Raw genomic sequence first — 17,908 nt, 5'->3', positions numbered from 1 at the left:
CCATGTACTTTATTTGGTTTTAAGATGCTCATAGCTTTGTTTTTTGGTTCTTCAGATACTTGTAATCCTTGTCTTCCAGTCCAGTCACCGCGTGAAATGACTGGTCCTGTTTCTCCAATTTGTAACCATAAGGAAGAAGAAAAAGAGGTAACAAATTGTCTTCATCCATAAACCTAAAGCATGATTTTTAATTGTACAGGTCATAGTAGTCTTATTTATATACAATTAATATATGATTATTAAGTTCACATATTACGTTTAGTCTAAGATAAACCGTATTATAGGTGAAGAAGAAAAGGTGGCAACCACAGTGACTTTCTTTCACACAAATAATACTGGGGTTCAGTCAAATCAAGGTTTGTTAAAAGAGTTCTTTAATTTTCCAGGCTGAATGGGAAGCTGATATTTCTCACTGTAGAGATATAATCTGCCTACCAGGAATGGGACATTTCAAGACTTAAAGAGAACATTGCAATGTCTGCTCCTTGGAAGCCAATGCTGGAAGGCCCACTTAGCTTAGGGCATTTTTATAATTTTTGCCCAGTTAAGGAAAAAGAGCATAAGACAATAGGGCATTCGGTAGACAGTGGCTGACATTGCTTCCAGCCGAGTGGCCATAATTTCAAATTCAGTTTCAAAATGGCAAAAGTTTATATGTCCACATAATAGAATGTCTTTTACACCAGAAACTAATAGTAGTGTGTAAAATCTTCCAAATGTAAATAATGTGCCTCAGTTGGTTTCAGTACTACTTCTATTCTTACAGACTTGCATTCTCATTTCTGTATTTTGATTGTCTGAACAGGTGTGGAATTCTTTGGAACAATACATTTTATATTGTAACCACATATGCTATTGTGCTCCTTGAAAATTTGTCGAGAGTCCCTCAGTAAGATGGCCAGTAACGGAATAGCTGAAAAATAGCTTGACCAACTGCTATTTATCTTCTGAGTGATGTACACTAATCAGGGAAATTTTGAATAATAGTGTTGACTTCAAGTATAGCAAGAAGTAGTCTTGGTGCAACCCGGAATATCTCCCCAGAATCCAGTAGTAATATAATGGTGTTCTGCGACAAAACTGTAGGCACTGTCCTGTAGATGTATTGATGAGGAAATATTATCAGAAAGTAGGAATAGGAAGGCATTATTCTAGAACAGGGGTCTCCAAATGTGGCAACTTTATAACTTATGGACTTCAACTCCCAGAATTCCTTAGCCAGCCAGGAATTCTTAGAATTAAAGCCCACAAGTCTTAAATTTGCCACGTTTGAAGTTCCCTGTTCTAGAACTTAGTGAAAGATGCTTTAGGCCACTAACTATGCTCTGATTTTATCATGTTTATAGGAATCTCTTATACCAGTATCATACAGAGAAAAGTCTTCGGATATCCATTTTTTCTCTGAGCCTTTCCTCCCGGAAAAAGAAAAAGAAGGCAAGATCCTTGAGGATCAAAAAGCGCAAAGTCCACCAGCATCAATTTCACCAATACGGTCACAGCCAGTTGCACTGCCTGAAGCCATCACACCAATATCACCTGTAAAATCACCGTCAACAGTACCCATAGAATCAGTTTCTCCACCTCTTGCCCCCTTGCCTATTTGTTCACAGCCTTTACCCACCACTGAAGCCTCCATTACACCTCCAGCAGAGCCACCAGTGTGCTTTCAGCCAATCCCAGCTTTTACTTCTACTCCTTTGGCCAAACTTGCTCTCAAAAGTAAAGATGAGCAGATGGAAAAACTTGGAAGTCCCACCACCACAGAAGAGACTTTGAAAAGGAATAACCTGGTGGAGGAATTCTGGATGAAGAGTGCTGAAATTCGAAGGAGTTTAGGTCTCACCCCTGTCAACAGAAGCAGGGGTTCAGACCCAAACTTTACTTACTCACCCCTTGAATCTGTTCCTCTTAAATTATATAATTCTGATGTGGGGTCAGAAGACAAGGTAAAGCCACCAAAGGCAATCATACCAAAGTTGGATAAGGAACAATTTTCTTTGCTGACACCAACCTCCCAATCAGAGAAAGAGCTGAAAAACTCAAGGGATGTGAAAAGAGATCTCTCCAGCAGTTCTGGACTGGGACTTCAGGGTAGTTCATCCAACATGAGGACGCTGGCCAGCCAAAGTTTTAACACATCAGATTCCACCATGCTCACTCCTCCATCTAGCCCTCCTCCGCCACCACCTCAAAACGAAGAACCAGCAACCCTGCGAAGAAAACGGCACCAGGCAATGTGGCAGAATGAAGCAGAGCCTGTACAAACCCCTCAGATGATACCAGCAAATGAAAGGATCCGACCCACCAGAAGTTCATCACAACCACCCAGAGAGGAGGTGAGGAAGTCATTTGTTGAGAGTGTGGATGAGATACCATTTGCTGATGATGTAGAGGACACTTACGATGACAGAACAGAGGATACAAGCCTTAATGAAAAATACTACACTCCGCCTAGCAAGCCAAGGCCTGAGAAGCCTCTTCAACTGCATTTGGTTAAGGAAAATGATAGGCCGTCATCAACTGAAGGAGGGAAGAGAGGCCTTCCTCAGGTCTCTGCAGAAGCTAAGGAGTTAGCTGAGGAAAGAATGAGGGCCAGGGAGAAGTCTATCAAAAGCCAGGCCTTACGGGACGCCATGGCTAAGCAGCTCAGCAGGATGAAAGATCTGGAGATGACCAGCGGTGCTGTTGCCGCAAAATCACGCAAAGCATCTACAGTACCCGCAAAGACCAAAGAACTTACTTTAGACACCCCAAAGCATCTGACTGGCAAAACCAGTGAAGGCCCTACTCTGAAGCACGAAGCTAGCAGTGAGAGGTTCTTTCCACCATTAACGGACATGAGTGGTCACGATGGGTCTATCACATCATCAGAAGGTTCCGGTGGGAAGAATAAAAAAAGGACTTCTCTCTTCTCTCCCCGGAAGAACAAAAAGGAGAAAAAATCAAAGAATGAAAATAAGCAATCTGACAAATCCAGCAGCGCAGCTGAGGAATCCACAAAGCCCAAATCCCTTTGGAAGTCTGTTTTCTCCGGTTACAAGAAAGACAAGAAGAAAAAGGCAGATGACAAATCTTGCCCTAGCACACCTTCCAGTGGGACCACAGTGGATTCTGGGAAGCATAAAGCATCTCCATTGATTAGAGCAGCAGGTATAATATCAGTGCTTATATTCAATAATGATTTCAACCATACCTGGAAACTCTTCCAGATATGTGTACACATCGTAAGATTTGTTCCAGCAGGTCAGTTTACTGAAACCCTTTCAATGGTAACTGAAAAGGAAGACTTAAGTGTGAGAGGACAGAATGAGAACATGCGGTCTTTTTTTAAAGGCATTAGGTATCTTTAGCTTTTCTGCCAGATATTGGAGAGATACTTTCTGCCAGATGTTAGCTAGATTAGACTGAAGGATAGTGATTCACCTAGTGCAGGGGTAGGCAACCTCGGCTCTTTTATGACTCATGGACTTCAACTCCCAGAATTCCTGAGCCAGCATAGCTCAGGAATTCTGGGAGTTGAAGTCCATGAGTCATAAAAGAGCCGAGGTTGCCTACCCCTGACCTAGTGTCACCAGTGAACTGAGGGAAAGTTGAAGATTGTCTGCCTAATCCTTGTCTCGTCCTCTTGTCTTCTCGTATCTATGCATTTATTTATTTATGACATTTATAGGTATCCCCATCTGTAAGACACCCAACTCTGGTCCAGAAAAAAGCAACCATCGTTTAAAAAAAACAAACAAAAAAACATCACAGAAGGGATCCACCACTCATTCTAACCCAAGACCTGGAGAATGAGTCAGTTTAGGGCCTGATTGAGGGGGGAATGAATATGAATCGGGGGGGGGGAGGGGAATGGTGTTGAGAAACCCAACTTCCTGGAACCCATTAGGCAGCATTGTTTAATCACTAGCATCTAGAATGTGCTGACTTTCTCAGACTGTGTGGGATGAGCAGAAGTTACAGGGGATAGGCAGTAGCTCAGATTTTTTAGAAATAGTTGACTGCAGATCATTTATCTCCAGCTTCATCTACACTGCCCGGGGAGATTCTGGGAGTTATAGCAAGGCAAAAAAAGTTTGGTTGTTGTGTTGGGGAAAGAGGGTATCCTTGCTTCTAGAGCAGCCTCCATTGACTGGGACCTGAGATATGGTTAGTAAAGGCTGAGTTGAATCACCGTTGCAGGAAGGGATGATATGGTCCCTTTTCAACAATCATTATGTGTCTGATCATTTAGTTCATTATCAGTTTTACTCCTTAAGTTTTGCCATTTGACACATTTCCTTATTGTCTCAGATTTGCAACTGCGCCAACACTTAAGCTTCTCGGAGGATTCTGATCTCTCCAATGAAGATGTCTTAGAACGTTCCTCACAGAGATCTAAACGAGAGGTAGGCTGATAACCGTCATGATCATTTGAAGCCAAGATGAGTCACAAAAACTTCACAAAGATTGATATGGGGTCATTTGAATATTTCCCTGTGATTTTGGATCTCTGGATCCAATAAGAATGAGAAAAATTAATTAGACCAAGCTTCATATGTTATATATAAAAGGTTCATTTCTGTTCAAAAGATTCATAAGTCTGTTTGAAACTATGTTGAGGAAGCAGTCCTCAGATTACAGCCACAATTGGAACTAGAATGTTTATTACTAAGCAAGGCAGTTGTTAAGTGAGTCACACCCAATTTTACAATCTTTATTGGCACAATTGTTAAGCAAATCACAGAAATTGCTAAGCAAATCATGAGATCATTAAGTGAACACAACTTCCCCCACTTATTTCACTTGTTAGAAGCCAGCTCGGAAAGTCACAAATGGTGATCACATGACCCCCGAGAAGCTGCAACTGTAATAAATATATGCCAGTTGCCAATTGGCCAAATTCTGATCATGTGACTGTGGAGATGCTGCAATGTTTGTAACTGCCAGAACTAGTTGTCAGTTACTGTTTTCAGTGCTGTTGTAAATTCAAACAGTCACTAAACAAATGGTTGTAAGTCCAGGACTACATGTAATCTCAGCATCTTGTGTGGTCCTGAATTCTACGTGAGTTTAGGCAGCTAGCTACTCCAAAAGTTATTTTAATAGGAGTGGAAAAGATGTTTAGTTACATTGCCAAAGGGGCAATATGTACAAAGAATATTTTTTTCTAAATTATGCAATAACCATAGGAATTGGCCAGTTTTTTTTAAAATAATCATATATACACTTTCATTTTTTAAACAAACTTTGACAATGGCAAACTATATCTATATTGTTGCTCAGTAAAACTTAGCGGAAATATTCCTATAATCACTAATAGTCAACTTTGAATTGAGAAAGCAGTAACCACCCATTTTGGTAATTGTGCAAGATTATTATCCTACAAAGTTCTTGGTGAAAATAGCAGATTGGTTTTATTTGCAAGCTGAACTATTTGCATGTAGTTCTTTTTGCTACTCAAGCCTTCTTGTGACTGAGTTTGCTACCAGACTTGCTTTTATCCAGGATAGCTTAAGGCAATTCTGGTGGGGTGGAGAATAGTGAAGATAAAGCCGTTGATTCAAAGTAAGTTCAACTTTTTTCATGTTCAGTGCCTGAATTTTTCTCCTGGATTAACTTCTCTGTAACCATACTTTTTGAATTGCTCTTTTTATTTGATTTTTTTAAAAAAATCTACCACTTTTATGTTTCCCTTCTAGCTTTCCATGGCAGGTTTTACATTACATGTGGGAATTAAAAAAAAAAGGATGTACTTGTGATACTGGAAAGAGATAAAGATTGTAGCTTCCTATGAGTTCCAATGTAATCATTCATCTTTAAATCTAAACCTTGCTAGTTGAGGCAGGTTGGGCCTAAGTGTAACTGAGAGAACAAGTTCCCCCTTTGAAAAACAAAGTGAATATTTTGTTTTGGCTTGCTATTTTGCATAACATAGAGATATTCCAGATGTTGTAATCCCTAAAGAGCAATGAAGCTAGGAATTACAGTATTAAGATTTAAATTGAAAGTGGGAGTTAGGAAATCTTACTTTGTTAGGAATAAGAGTTAAATTTTCCATAGATTAGCTAATCCACTCTAAGTGTTTTAATAAGAGTACATTTAGGGGCATTTCCTAGAGTAGTTAAAGGATCAGGCTGAAAATAACAACAGATGGTTTAACTCCTACTTTAAATGTAATTGTTGAACAGCTTTTGCTGTACCCCTCTCCTTAGGTAGCATTTTTTCATAATAGTGGCAAGGTGGCATGGGATATTTTGACTTTAACTACTGTATGTGAAATAAATAGATGAGCGGATAATGCAGTTTTACATGATTGTTCTTGAGTCATGGGGTGTGGGATTTGGAAGGAAACTCGAAAGTCGCTCACTGAAGATTGGAAAGGAAGAACAAGAAGGTTACATAAATCTTACACAGAGCTTTGGTCTAAGGCAGATTGAGTGTGTTTATATCTTAGTGCAGGGGTGGGCAACTATGGCCCCTTTTCGATCTGTGGTTTTCAACTCCCAGAATTCCTGTGTCAGCCATGGGTAAAGGGGCCATAATTGCCCGCCCTTGTCTTAGTGGGAGACCCTAACTGCAGAAATAATTGTTTTTCTAAGTGAAGAAGTCACAGGATTAACAGGAAGATATTCTGTAGTGTCAAATGACTACAGAGATATTGCTAGAAAGGAAACATACTAGATATGATCATAGAACAGTATAGAACAGTACAGAAATTAAAACCCAGTTCTTAAGAATGCTACATGAGAATACAGAGAATGATATCTCTAAACAAGGTACAGAACAGTACAAACAGTACAACACAGCTGGAAGGGACCTTGGAGGTCTTCTAGTCCAGCCCCCCCCCCCACACACACACACACTCAAGCAGGAGAACCTATACTATCTCAGTGACTGTCCAGTCTCTTCTTTAAAAACTCCAGTGATGGACTGCCCACGATTTCTGAAGGCAAGCTGTTCCACTGGTGAATTCTAAATTGTATTGTTAATTGTAAATTAGTGCAGGCTAACTTTTTATTGCAGCTCTCAAGTTTTCTAGAGAACATTGTTATGCCAGGAAAACAAAGCAGTCAGTATGATTTTCCAGGCAGAAAATGTTACTCATGCATGGCTTCTAGACCAGGGGTAGGCAACCTCGGCTCTTTTATGACTCATGGACTTCAACTCCCAGAATTCCTGAGTCAGCTATGCTGACTCAGGAATTCTGGGAGTTGATGTCTATGAGTCATAAAAGAGCCGAGGTTGCCTACCCCTGTTCTAGACCAAGGCTCAGCTGTTTGTTTTGTGGTGACTAAAATAACATTAGTGACTAGCATTTGAGGAGAGATAGGATCTGATGTATAATGTTGAAAGCATCTGCTAAATAAATATATCACTTTCTGTGGCATGTATTCCTGAATCAGTTTTCCTCAGACTGTATGTGCTGCTGTCGTAAAACATTTAAGCCATGTAGGTGCAGATAAGTTGCCTTTTTTTCTAAATGCAGGAATTTTATCTAAAACTTACCCAACCTTTCTCACTTCCCTGTTCACGTGTTTGTGTTTGTTTCAGAAAAAGTGAATGTGCAGCTAAAAGTATTGAAAGGCACGCATTCAGAATAAGACATCCTTTTGTGTTTTGTGCTGTCCTGTCAGTGTTTTAGTGTACTTACCCAAATAAAGTGTTAAATCCGAAAATTAATATCCCAAGCCCTTAAAATCTAATACTGACTGGGGCTTAGGGAAGAGATTGCTCTGAGGTTTGGGACCCCAAGATTATTTTATTATTTTACTTTATTTTTTGTAAAGCTATATGCTTCCATTGCATATTTCTAGATTCTGAAGTATTTGTATTCTGTAGTTTCATGTAACATTGCAAGCAGCTTTTTTTTTGTTTATTATTGTCTTTCTGTATTGAGTGTTGCAATGTTGAACTGATCTTGCTCCATTTTATGTATTTCTTTTATTTTTGCCTTTGCTATTCCTTCCCCTCCCTCCCCGTTTTTTAAAGTTGATTTACATACCACACGCCTTGGCATTCAAGAGATCCTATGCATCAAAGGTAGAGTTTCCATTCTCATTGACTGGCCATTGTTGCATGCATTCCTGTTATTAACCTGCCAGCTCCATAGCCTATATCTCTTTTGCTTTTCCCTGCCTTCATTTATACTAATACAACCAAAGATTGTGCATGTATGCAGCAGTTAACAAATCAACACAACAGATCATCTTCAAGTCCCAAACCATCAAGTCCATTTGAAATGTATCTAATATCTTCACTGAAGATCCAGCTGGAAAATCTGTTGATCTTAATCACAGTTTTTTGAGGCACTCTACAAAGTGCTTACCTTGGTGGGTTAGATATTTGCACTGTACCTAAAAGAGAGTTTGATAGAAATACTACTACATATTATAGATTCTACCTCCATTTTATTCTCACAACAACTCTTCAGAGGTAGGTTAAACAGAGAAAAAAAGAATGGGTTCAGAGTCAACCAGGGATTTGTCTTTGGAACTTCATGATCTTAATCTTGCAGCCCAATCACTGTGTCATGTTGAGTCTTGATTGATGAGCTTCCACTGTATCCTTGTGTGGGTAAGAAAGACTTTTAAGAAGCATAGATCTTGGCCTATAAGAAGCAATTATGGTTGTAGGTTTGAGTCGTGAAGGGAAAAAATGAAATAATGAATAATGAAAAAATGAAATGTTTACCTTATGCAAATTACATGAGCTATACATTCTCTGCAAGGTATTACTTTAACTATTGGAACTGATTATCAGACTAATGTAGTAGAAGAAGGCTTAAAGCAGCTTTTATCAAGCTCCAAATGTATTGTAATTGGAGCTCCCCAAATTCTGATCTTCTCTGATCCTAATTGGAGAAGAGTAACTTAAAGGGACACTGAAGAGATTTCTTGTATGACATCTTCTTAGCTCTAATGAACTCTGGTGGTGACTTTAATGGTATGCCTTCTCTTCCTTCATCTTACCTGTTGAGGGATTCAGCTACAATGATCTGTCTCAACTGATTTTTTAAAACGAGGTGAAAATGTGGGAAACATGAAAACAGTCTTTAGCTGCTTATATAAATGAAGTTCTGCTCTCTTAATATAAAAGGAGATGCAACAGATGGTTATAAAGCATATTACATGGATATATTTTTATTAGACACATAGGAATTTTTAACTCCAAAAGGAATTATACAAGTCACATTAATCACTTTAGATGACATGGATTAGTACATATTTTAAAAAATTAAATGAATCATAGCATTATAGAACAATTTGTATCAAAAATATATAGCTAAAGTGTAATGCAGCTACTGCTAATGTATCTTTTAAGACTATCATTAATGTGATCCCGTTATATTTTCATTGACATGAAATTTTCCCTGAAATATTGACCTGATAGGCCAATTTTTTGTAATAAAGGAGAATATTTACAGCTTAGGGTTGAACTGAGGGGTCCTTGGTGCTCCCTGATGTTACCTAGTTTGGGTAGTGAAAGATCAGAGACCACCAAGGACCCCATTTTCTAGCTTACCCTTCTCCCAAGTACTTTGGTTGAAGATACGTTGGAAGTTGATTTGTTTTAAATATATATTAGGGAGAATTCAGTCCTTTTCCTGTGGTATAGTTTCCAAGTGAATCACAAAATACATAATGGCTGCTGCTGATTACATCTCCTCTCCCTATGATGATTGTGCAAGTTGGGTCATTTGAAGGGTTTTTGAAATGTGAATTGCGTTGCAGACTAAAGTCTTAGCAACAGCATCAAAAAGGCCCTTGGTCATGTACCATACTTTGCTCAGATATATTTAGCTCAGTTGTCCCCAAGGTGCTTTTTTCACGAGGCATTTGGACTTTCTTGTTTTTCTTTGAAGATGTTTTGCTTCTCATCCAAAAAACTTCTTCAGTTCTGGAGGAGAAGCAAAGAAAAACAAGAAAGTCCGGTGAAAAATGCACCTCTGGGACAACCATGAGCTGGATGACTAAGAATCTCCATGGACATTTAGCTCAGTTCTTTACATGTTTGCTCAACAGATCTATAAGAAATAATACATAGGATTTTATATACGGTAAGAACATGAATGAAATCAAGAGCATCTCCCAGGTATGTGACAAACCATAAGGACCATTAAGAAGATAGTCATAACTTGAAGCTGTAAAAATCACTGCTTTGCATCTGGTTCAAGCCTCTTCCTTCCCCTCTTAGAACCCCACCAAAGCTTATCTGCTGCACCATTAGCACACACGCACACACACACACACCTGGAAGGACAACTTGCTTGCTGAACTGAAAGCACAGCAAGTGGCACAGTGCGCTAGAAAAGTAGGACGCTTCAATCCCAGAAACTAGGGACAACTTTCAACAAGGGATTAAACTACGTTTTATTTCTTGTTACTGCAGAAAGCCTACACGGAGGAGGAACTCAATGCCAAGCTGACCAGACGAGTACAAAAAGCTGCTCGTCGTCAAGCCAAGCAAGAAGAGCTGAAGAGGTTACACAGGGCCCAGGTACAGCTGTGCTTTTCTGGAAAATGCTTTTCATAAATTTGTAAGAAAGGAAACATGCTTATCTCTCCGCATGGTGGATCAGAAAATATACTTCAGATTTATGAAGCCCTAAAAGAAGATTGCAGTCATTCAGGTACAACTTGAAATTTTGTCTCCCTCTGCTTGCTTTAATGTTGGGCAGTGTAGTATATTGGGGGTGCTACTGTAAAAGTCTACAACAGGAGTCTTCAAACTTGGCCCTTTTATGACTTGTGGACTTCAACTCCCAGAATTCCTCAGCCAGGCATGCTGACTGAGGAATTCTGGGAGTTGGAAGTCCACAAGTTATAAAAGGGCCAGGTTTGGAGACCCCTGGTCTACAGGATCTGAGGCCCAAGAAGAAAAAGAATAAATTATTGCCCTGTTAATCAGTCATAATATATAGAAAAGGTTTTGTTGCCAGCTGTGAGTATTGTTCTGTGGCGGCATCTCTATGTGTCGTTGTGGTAAAAGCTAGGGAGGGAGAGGTGTCACTAACAGTCACTAGAGTGATGGATATGCACTTGACTGTGTTGTAATGTTCCTACAGAATCAACTGGTAGGGTGTAGAAATGGGACTGCTAATGGGTATGTCTTTCTTTGCAATACTAGAAGGGGAAAATCTCATATATGCAAAGTGCATAGTCATTAGGATCGTTGTTCTCCTTCCATAGATTATCCAAAGACAACTAGAGCAGGTTGAAGAGAAGCAAAGACAGCTGGAAGAGAGGGGAGTTGCAGTGGAAAAAGCCCTCAGGGGTGAAGCAGGTACATTCTGGCATTTCTTATTGTGTCTGTCCTTTTTAGAAAGCCTTCTCAAATTTTCCTGCAAAAATATGTAATGACGGTTATGCTGTCTCTAGAAAACAGGTTGCCTTCTAAGTTGCAAATTCATCAATCCTTTCAATATGTGAATAAAAATTCACTAGTTCTGTTATCTGCAAAGTTGTGTTCACGTCAAGATAACACCATAGAAGGGGATTTCAGCCCAAACCTCTGTTTTTCAGCTTTTGGCCAATTCTTAATGTTTTCCAGAAAGTTGTGATGTACTTGCACTTCGTTTTGGAACTAAAACTTGCCATAGTAAGACTCGGCTGTTTTCAGCAAGTGAAAGGGAGACAATGAAATCTGTCATGGTTTTAATTCATCATGCTGTGAGTTAAAATTAGTGACCTTGCAAGGGACCATCACAGAACAGCCCAAACCAATGGCACATACTCTTTACTTATTTTTCATCAACCCAGTCTTCTCACCAAGATATATGGAACATACATTCATACAATGCACGAAATGATGTTCTGCATCTTCTCGTCATAGAATGACTTTGCACCCTTGGTAACTCGTTTTAGTGAGCGGTTCCTGGAGTTTACACAGATAGAGAAAGGTGGGGGGGAAGTAAAAGTTCACAACAAACACCTGACGTTTCCCTTTTTGAAATGTCAGTTGTAATATTCCCTCATCTGGTAGTTCCTCAGAAGTATTGGGCTTAAGTCATGCCAGCATTCTAGATTTTATGTCAAGCTATCTGGGAGTTGCAGCTTGAACAGATCTGGAAGGCCCCAGATTAAGAAAACGAAAGCTTCTTGAGCAATATTAGTCATCACATCATCTGTAGCAGATGTCATTAAAGCGTGATGATATTGTGTCATGCAGTAAGTTTCCCTGGACTTTGAGATGGGGGTAAATTCTAAGTGAGGATATTTTTGGTAGAAGAGAAAACATAAATGATGCTTCCCCTTTTCTTAGAATAAGGCAAAACTGATCTTCTCCAGTGAGGAAACTGTTGCTTCGGAAGAAGAAAATCAGTGTAGTAAAAGTTTCTTCTAAAAACTTAGAAAACCATTTTTCCCAGTTGAATTTTCTTACAAGAATACAATAGAGTTAGTCTTTGTCTGTCAAAATAGACTTGTTACTATCCTAGGTAGTCCCTTGGCAGTCCCCAGGTTAAGAACTTCTGATTTAAGGACAAGCCCTAAATACTGAGGCCAAAGAAGCTACCAATCCCAGCGGTCCTTTTGCAATCTGCACAATTATTTTATGTTATTTGGTATCCAGAAACCCCTCAGTTCACCCATTTCTTAAAAGATGGGTACTGTTGTGATTCAGGGTCAGCCTGTGGGTTCGGCAGTTGGGTCGGATGACTCGGATGACTCAGATGAGGGGGAGGAGGGGGGTGTTGAAGAAGAACTTGCTGATGATGGCTTGGAGGCTCCGCAGAGCCCTCAGCCAGGCCCCTCTTACTTGGTGGAGACCCAGCTGCGTGAGCTCGACAGTGTGGATGAAGATGACCCACAGCTGGCCCTGTTCAAGGACGCCCGACGCAGGAGGCAGTCAAGTAGGAGCAAGCAGAGAAAGGCTGTGGGACTTCTCGGAAGGAGGCAAAGAGAGGCCACGCCCTGAACTCTTATAAAGGGAGTGTTTGGGGGAGGGCTGGTTTGCTGAAAGCAACCGCTCCGATAGAGGATCAAAGCTCCGGTATCTTGTTTCATGTTTTGTTTGTTTGTGTAATAAATTTGGCAGACGTTTTCCAGCCTCTGCCGTTTGTACAGGGGTTGCCTTTCTGCAAGGCCGGTAGCAGGCTGGTACAGAACAGTTTGCTTTCAGCCTCCCACCCCTTACTAATATTATGGAGCAGCTACGTGCTGAAAATGCCCAGCTCACCCAGCAACTCACTTTGCTGGCAGCTCAGGTGGCTCAACTGCAAGCACAGGTTCATGCTGCACCCCCACCCAGGAGAAAATGCCAAGTTGCAATGCCGGATAAATTTACAGGTACTCCAGAACTGTTTCCTGCTTTCCTGGGACAATGCCAGCTCTTTATCAGCGTGAGAGCAGCTGATTTCCCCACTGACCGGGATAAGGTGGGGTTTGTGTTAAGCCTTCTTTCGGGTGATGCAGCTCGTTGGGGCACGCCTCTGCTGGTTCAACCTAGCCCATTGTTGGACAACTTTGTGGGGTTTTGTGACCATATGCGTCAGATGTATGAGGACCCTATTAAGACGCAGACTGCCACTCGGCGTCTGAAAGCTCTGAGGCAGGGTCAACGCCCCCTACAGGGCTATATCAGCGATTTCCGGCTGCTTAGCCAGGATTCCGCCTGGAATGAGGCTGCGCTCGTGGATGCCTTCCAGGATGGATTGTCGGAGGAGATGTTGGATGAGCTGGCCCGTGTGGATATTCCCTCAGACCTGAATGGGCTGATCCATCTCTGCCTGCGGATCGATGCTCGGTTGCAGCAGCGAAGGAGTCGCCGTGCCACCCCACAGACCCCTGCCGCCCCTGTTGTGCGTGAGCCCCCAGTTCAAAGGGAGGAGCCAATGGAGCTGGGTGCCGCCAGGTCTCGTCTATCGGTGACTGAAATGAACAGACGACGGTCGGGGGGGTTGTGTTTTTACTGTGGGGATCCTGGACATTTGGCTGCTTTTTGCCCAAAGAAGCGACAGCGGGCATCAGTGACCGAGCCTGCCCCGAGAAAGTCCCCTACTTTTCTGTCGGGAAACGCCCCGAGCCCGATCTAGACGGTGTGATAGATCGGGCGTCCCACAACAACACCGAGCGACGTCCTTCCGATGCTGCCTGTGGACCTCCACGGCATTTGATTTTGGAGGCACGTCTGATCCTTCCTGGCAAGCCAGAGGGGATTCCAGTCCATGCCTTAATTGACTCTGGGGCCACCACAAACTTTATGGACTCAGCATTTGTGGCCAAATGGGCTGTTCCCCAGTGCCCGGTGGATCCGCCCATGTTAGTGGAGACTATCGATGGTCGAGTGCTCCTGTCTGGGCCTATTACGGCCGCCACGCAACCATTATGTATGGCCATCAGTTCCCATGTGGAGGCCATCCAGTTCTATATCACTTCAGATCTGCACTTCCCCGTGGTCTTGGGACTGGCGTGGCTCCGGGCGCATGACCCACAGATCTATTGGTCACAGAACTTGGTCACCTTCCCAAGCTTGCAGTGCGTGGACCACTCTCGCCATATCTGTGCCGGCCAGGTGGAGGGTTCCCCAGGGGTTTCCTTGCCTCCCGAACTGTCCGACTTTGCTGATGTGTTCAGCGAGACAGAGGCGGATCAATTACCCCCGCACAGGCCCTATGACTGCCCCATTGATTTAGTCCCTGATGCGCCTCTCCCAGTGGGGCGTTTGTACTCCATGTCGGAGCCCGAGTTGGCTGCATTGCGGGACTTTCTGGAGAAGAATTTGGCTCGCGGTTTCATCCGGCCCTCGTCCTCGCCAGTGTCTGCACCCGTGCTCTTCGTCAAAAAGAAGTCGGGCGAATTACGGCTTTGCTGCGATTACCGGAAACTCAACGCCATCACGGTGCGCAACCGTTACCCGCTGCCCCTCATCCCCGAACTCTTGGACCGACTCCGGGAGGCTAAGATCTTCACGAAACTGGACCTGCGTGGAGCTTACAACCTCGTCAGGGTTCGGCCGGGTGATGAGTGGAAGACGGCGTTTGGTACTCGCTATGGACATTTTGAGTACACGGTGATGCCGTTTGGCCTGACCAACGCCCCCGCTGTGTTTCAGCACTTCATGAATGACATTTTCCGGGATTTGTTGGACCAGTTTGTCGTGATCTACTTGGACGACATCCTGATCTACTCCCCGTCACGTGAGGTGCACCATCAGCATCTCCGTCAGGTCCTGCAGCGACTCCGAGAACATCGGCTGTTTGCCAAGTTGGAAAAGTGCCAGTTCTACCGGGTGACCATCGATTTCCTGGGTCACCGCATTTCTCCTGAGGGCATCGCCATGGAGCCGAGTAAGGTTGAGTCTTTGCAGAGTTGGCAACCCCCGCGTCGCGTGAAGGATGTTCAGCGACTTCTTGGATTTGCCAACTATTACCGAACTTTCATCCCTGGGTTTGCTGCCTTGACAGCCCCCCTCACCCGGCTCCTGCAGAAGAAGACTCGGTTCCAGTGGAACGCACCAGAACAACAGGCTTTCCAGTCTTTGAAGGAAGCCTTCATGAAGGAGCCCATCTTGAAGCATCCTGACCCGCAACGGCCGTTTGTCGTGGAGGCGGACGCCTCCGACATTGCCATTGGGGCAGTGTTACTCCAGGCAACGACGCCCAGCGGTACCCTTTTCCCTTGCGCGTATCATTCACGAAAACTGAACCCTTCGGAGCGCAATTATACAATCTGGGAGAAGGAGCTGCTGGCCATCAAAGCGGCGTTCGAGGCCTGGAGGCATCATCTGGAGGGAGCGCGGCATCAAATCGAGGTCCGGACGGACCATAAGAATCTGGAAAGCCTGCAGACCGCTCGGAATTTGAACCAACGCCAGATCCGGTGGTCTCTTTTCTTTGCGAGGTTTGACTTCCGGGTTCGGTACATACCAAGCGGGCACAATCAAAGAGCGGATGCTCTGTCCAGGAAGCCCGAATATACCCAAGTGGAATACAAGCTTCTGCCCAGGACAGTGATCCCCGTCGAGTCTTTTGCTGCGGTACGGGAGCCGGTTGATATACGGGCTCGGATCCGGGAGGCACAGCAGCAGGAGGAGTGGGTGGCTCAGCGGAAGGAGGAGGTGGGGCCAGATTCTCCTTGGACGGTCACGGATGGACTCTTGTATTATCGTGACTGGCTCTATGTTCCGGGAGGGCCACTCAGGGGACTCATCCTCAGCCAGTGTCACGATAACCCGGCAGCGGGGCATTTTGGCCTGTTCAAGACCCTGAACCTGGTCTCCCGTACCTTCTGGTGGCCCCGAGTCCGACACGACGTCCAGTCCTATGTCACCTCCTGCATCCCATGCAGGCAGGCCAAGTCAGCGACAGGGGCCCCGCCTGGATTACTGCAGCCCTTGCCAACACCCAAAAGACCCTGGGGGGCTGTGTCCATGGACTTTCTGACGGATTTACCCCCATCCTCTGGTTTCACGACAGTGTATGTGGTGGTGGACATGCTGACCAAGATGGCGCACTTCATCCCCTGTCGCGGCTTACCGTCAGCCCGCGCCACTAGTCGTATGTTCATTCAGCAGGTGTATCGGCTGCACGGCCTCCCTGATAGAGTCGTCTCCGATAGGGGGGCCCAGTTTACAGCCCGCTTCTGGCAGGAGTTGATGCATGCGTTGGATATCAAGATTTGCCTCTCGTCCGCGCATCATCCTCAAACTGACGGGGGAACCGAGAAGGTCATCGGTATCCTGGAACAATATCTGCGCTGCTACGTCAATCTGCAGCAGAACAATTGGGTGGACTATCTGGCCATAGCTGAGTTTGCATTTAACAATTCGCAGCACACCTCCACACAGATGACACCGTTCTTGGCCAATGTGGGTTATCACCCCCGGTTTTTCCCCCTTTCTCCCGTGGACTCACCGGAGCCGGCAGCGAACGACTTCATGGCAGAGTTACAGGCGATCCATCGATTGGTGCGACGTCAGTTGGAGAAGGCCAAGGCCGATTACAAAAGGTTTGCTGATCGGTCAAGACGGGATACGCCTCCACTATCGGTGGGGGATCGGGTCTGGTTGTCCACCAGGAACCTACCGTCAACACGGCCGGTGAGAAAGTTAGATCACCGATATTTAGGACCGTTCCCAGTCGAGGCTGTCATCAATCCGGTCGCCTATCGCTTAACTCTGCCACGTTCCCTGCGCGTGCACCCAGTCTTTCATCGGTCTCTGTTGGTCCCCGAGCAACCGGCTTGTCCACTCCGCCGAGCGGAACCTCCCCCATCAGGACCTCGTGATGGAGGCAGCACCCCCGAGTACGAGGTCGCCAGCATCAGGGATTCCCGTTGGCTGAAAGGTCGTTTCCAGTACCTGATCGAGTGGAAAGGTTACGGACCAGAGGACTTCACCTGGGAAGACGCGACCGCCGTTCATGCCCCTGCGTTGGTGACTGCTTTTCATGAACAATTCCCATCCCGACCGCATCTGGATCGGCAGCCCCGGGGGAAGGGCCCTGCGGTGCGGGATAGTGTTGTGATTCAGGGTCAGCCTGTGGGTTCGGCAGTTGGGTCGGATGACTCGGATGACTCAGATGAGGGGGAGGAGGGGGGTGTTGAAGAAGAACTTGCTGATGATGGCTTGGAGGCTCCGCAGAGCCCTCAGCCAGGCCCCTCTTACTTGGTGGAGACCCAGCTGCGTGAGCTCGACAGTGTGGATGAAGATGACCCACAGCTGGCCCTGTTCAAGGACGCCCGACGCAGGAGGCAGTCAAGTAGGAGCAAGCAGAGAAAGGCTGTGGGACTTCTCGGAAGGAGGCAAAGAGAGGCCACGCCCTGAACTCTTATAAAGGGAGTGTTTGGGGGAGGGCTGGTTTGCTGAAAGCAACCGCTCCGATAGAGGATCAAAGCTCCGGTATCTTGTTTCATGTTTTGTTTGTTTGTGTAATAAATTTGGCAGACGTTTTCCAGCCTCTGCCGTTTGTACAGGGGTTGCCTTTCTG

At 44.5% G+C, this 17,908-nt stretch overlaps 1 protein-coding gene across 1 annotated transcript in view; it reads left to right on the top strand.

Moving 5' to 3' along the window:
• The window catches only part of MICAL3 (microtubule associated monooxygenase, calponin and LIM domain containing 3), a 203,546-nt gene that overhangs the window by 164,703 nt on the left and 20,935 nt on the right, over positions 1 to 17,908 (top strand). Inside the window, exons 33-38 of the mRNA XM_081331790.1 lie at positions 56 to 147; positions 1,347 to 3,150; positions 4,294 to 4,388; positions 7,972 to 8,022; positions 10,372 to 10,479; positions 11,172 to 11,265. Coding sequence (XP_081187916.1) covers positions 56 to 147; positions 1,347 to 3,150; positions 4,294 to 4,388; positions 7,972 to 8,022; positions 10,372 to 10,479; positions 11,172 to 11,265 — 2,244 coding nt within the window. The remainder of the gene's footprint in view (positions 1 to 55; positions 148 to 1,346; positions 3,151 to 4,293; positions 4,389 to 7,971; positions 8,023 to 10,371; positions 10,480 to 11,171; positions 11,266 to 17,908) is intronic.

The sequence above is a fragment of the Vipera berus genome (genome assembly GCF_964194415.1).
Source record: "Vipera berus genome assembly, chromosome: 6".
NCBI lineage: Eukaryota > Metazoa > Chordata > Lepidosauria > Squamata > Viperidae > Vipera > Vipera berus.
The sequence above is the reverse complement of the archived record's forward strand: the minus strand, read 5'-3'. Positions and strand labels throughout refer to the sequence as shown.